This window comes from Epinephelus moara, chromosome 10 (assembly GCF_006386435.1).
Source record: "Epinephelus moara isolate mb chromosome 10, YSFRI_EMoa_1.0, whole genome shotgun sequence".
NCBI classification, from domain to species: Eukaryota; Metazoa; Chordata; class Actinopteri; order Perciformes; family Serranidae; genus Epinephelus; species Epinephelus moara.
Window position 1 is genome coordinate 38,743,171 of NC_065515.1, and position 3,589 is coordinate 38,746,759.

Sequence of the window (3,589 nt, forward strand, 5' to 3'; positions counted from 1 at the left end):
CAATCTATGTGAAACTGCACATAGGCATTGAGGATTGGCATAGGTAGAAGGTGACAAAGCTACCAATGGGTATGGACTAGTTTAGTCATAATTTCACATTCTGGCCTTTAAAGGGTAATAACAGTAAATTACATGTGCCTTATTTTGGGGAGTTTTGGCTAAATATTTCCATCAGTTATGACAATGATTGCTGAGATCTGGGAATTCAGTCCTATAGCTGAAATGAAATCCTAAACACAAGCTGTCAGATGATCAAACTGTTTGTTGTAAACATCCATCACCACCACCAGGTGGGGTAATGCTGAAAACACACGAGGCAACAGCAAAGTGCGGCTCACATGTTTCAGGTGGGAAGAAATTCTCTGGTCAATATTTCACAAGAGTCTGTTAAGTGATTGGCTGCTGCTGTTCTCTGGCTGCAATTCACTACTAAAAGTTAACTATCCCAGAATTTCACTGCAGAATCAAACAGCCATAGCTCTCCATAGACGTTGCATGCCAGCTCGCCGCAGGCCACACTTTGCTGCTGCTTGGTATGTTTTCAGTGCAATGTTGAGTTCACACCACAAGCGACACAGCAACAGGCTACAATTAATTTTTGAATGGAAGCCAGTGACATGAAGCTACAAAGTGCTGCCTGATACTACTGATGGTCAACAAAAGTTGAGTTGGTCTCAGGTGTCAAACAATCATATGTTTTTTTTCCCTTACCTGTGGTGCTGTGTTATTTAGCTTAGTTAGCTACCGCTATGATAGTTTTTAGGTTGCACAGGGGATGCAATGGGGTGGCGAAATGTGATGTTAAAATTGGGCTCAGACACCGATCATAAGCATAGATATTTTCATGATTAAATACAAACTCTAGATGATGATCAGTCAAGGTGCTTTGTTGCAAGACGCAATCACACACAAGCCCATGACGACGTAAGTATGGTAATGAGAGCTTGAGCGACACTTCAATGGCGGCTCAGCAATAACGTAGGTGAGGGTTGGTATGTAGATAGATTCACCATGACAGTCCGTCACAGCGCCTGCATAGCTGCACTTAACTGCCTATTCATCTCACACTCCATTTAACTGTCACTCATTAACAAGACCCCAAGATACTTTAACTCCTTGACTAGTCACATAATGTCACAATTGTAAGGCAAACTAAAATCCTCAAGTGCATATAGGATTCACACTGGAGGACAGTATGCTTAGGCTGAGGATCTAAATCTACATCTCCATTAGTTTTTCTTCCCTCTCAAGTAATCAAACTAATCTAATCTTGCTAACCTGAATCTTAGTAACCTTGCCAACACCAGATCACTTTAAAGGAACAGTGTGTAGGATTTATAGGCATCTAGGGATGAAGACTGCAAACTGCAACCGACTGAAACTTCTACCAAATGCAAAGCATTAACTTAGGATTCATTTAGCATTTACTGGACAGGAGCTGGGAGCCGAATTATCCGCAGGTCTTTTCCTCTCTAGGAAAAAAACAGATCCGGTGATGAAAACCAGAAAACACATTAAATAACTTGGTTATATGTCCCAAATCAGTGTTTCTTTGGTGCAGTTTGCTGCTAACTATGGTGGTTGGTGTGAAAATGCAAAAATGCAAATATCCCTATCTAGAGCCAGTGTGTGGTTTGTCAGTTCTGGGCTACAGTAGAAACGTGGTGCAACATGGTGGACCACATGCCTGTAATACTACCCCAGAATGTATCTGGACAATGAATAGTGATGATACAACAATAATGACAGTGTATTTATACCATCAGGGCCCTTTGAGAACCAGCCGTAATGATAATATCTTTGGCATATGAAGGCGCTCCAGCGTCTCGTCTCATGATGAACTCAGCGATGCTTTGCTTGACATGGTTCAAGCCAGTGGAGGCTGTATAGGAACCTATGGATCAGTCATTGGATGTGTTATTTCTAGACATTTGATTAAAATGCCAGTCTGTCTGTCGAGTTTTTAAGTCAGACAGATTGTACAGGAAAAACCTTTTTGCTGTCCTCACCCACACTTCCTCCATCGCAGACCTCCAGGATCCTCTGAGCCCTCAGCCTGACATCCTGAGGAAGATTTTTGTCTTTCAGCAGCTGAGGGTGCAGACATACTGCCAAGACCTGCGAAAACAGGCAGATTTAGGACAATATAGACTAGAAGCTAGAGAATATTTATAACTTTATATAACTTTATAACTTTGTGTAAGCAGGAAAGTGCTTTTCTGAGAGAAAAAAACAGCACTGGGGGATCCTAGTCCAGAAATCAGCCGCACAGACAGCATAGTTAGAAATTTTTTTTTTATGACATTGCTAAAACACAAAGAGAGTAATCAAGGATCAAGAAAGTGCGTGTCATCATAAAAAAATCTAAAATTACATGGATGTAACATATTAAATGGATCAATAAAATCTTAATACAAATAGCTCTGATGATCACAAACATACTCTGAAGAAAATATTCTACAAACACTGACAGCCTCCAAATCATGGAGAAGAGTTTTAAAGGTGTGCAAAAAGAAAACGAAAACCTGATATGATAACACTCACCTGGCGAACAAATGAGATGGGTTTTATTCCTGCTTTGTGTGGATCACCCGAGCAGACATCAATCACCTCTCTGAAGGGTTTCTGTACCCCCTGCAGGAGAACATATTAATTTAGGAAAGGATCAGATCCAGTCTGGATTAAAGTCCAAAAAAACACCTTAACTTTTAAAAAATCAAATGATTGGTTTTGAGAAATGTTTTAAACTATATGTAATTTAAAATGTCTTTCAGTTTTTGAATTTGTTGCTTCGATGTGAATCAGTTGTTCATGATCAATGGGTATTTAATCGGTTTGGTGAAAGTTGCCTTGACACCTGCTTAACATCAATGACCACAATGGAAGTAAATCTATTTTGTGCACCCTTGCATTTGCAGATGCCAAAAAAATCCCTATTCTAATTAAAGATATTCAGAAAACATAGAGCTATTTCTCCAGTACACACAGACTGAGTGTGGAGCAAAAAGGTACAGATTACCAGCACTTACCTGTGCGATCTCTTGTGTAATGCGAGCAGCCAGACTTTGCAGTCCACTGTGTGGTGAGACTCTGATGCCCCTCACCTTGGGATTTACATGTTGCAGGGAACTCATTGTCTTTTACTGTAATATTTTATTTGATTTTCAAACTATTTACTTAAAACTACTTTGTGTGATAAGACTGGTCAGAGAGACACCTGACAGCTAGGTGAATGCACCCTTCTGCAAAACTTCTTTTCTACATGCACTAGAGAATGGTGAATGTCTAACCAGTCTGTCACTGCCCTGTCTGAAAATGTTAGTTTCACCCAGTTCTCCTGTTTGATGAGTAATCCTTTCTACGCATGTTCTGCTCCACTTCAGTATAAAACCTGATCTTTAAGGTGGACTTTGTACAGGTGAAACCTCTCAAGAAACACATTAAGCACAAATGGATTACTGAACCGTCTTACTGGGAACAAATGACCACAAAATGAAACAAAAAGACCACAAAGAGATGTAAAGGGACTGCAGAGACACAAATAAACTACAAAAAAGGTAAAAAAAAAAAAAAAAAAAAAAAAAATCCA

At 39.8% G+C, this 3,589-nt stretch overlaps 1 protein-coding gene across 1 annotated transcript in view; it reads right to left on the reverse strand.

Moving 5' to 3' along the window:
• LOC126396913 (alanine aminotransferase 2-like) overlaps positions 1-3,345 on the reverse strand; it is a 12,425-nt gene extending 9,080 nt beyond the window's left edge. The window contains exons 1-4 of the mRNA XM_050055283.1: positions 3,030-3,345; positions 2,545-2,634; positions 2,010-2,118; positions 1,761-1,894 (exon numbers count right to left, since the gene is read on the reverse strand). Of these exons, the coding sequence (XP_049911240.1) occupies positions 1,761-1,894; positions 2,010-2,118; positions 2,545-2,634; positions 3,030-3,134 (438 nt within the window). The 5' untranslated portion in view covers positions 3,135-3,345. The remainder of the gene's footprint in view (positions 1-1,760; positions 1,895-2,009; positions 2,119-2,544; positions 2,635-3,029) is intronic.
• Between the last annotated feature and the right edge of the window lie 244 nt (positions 3,346-3,589).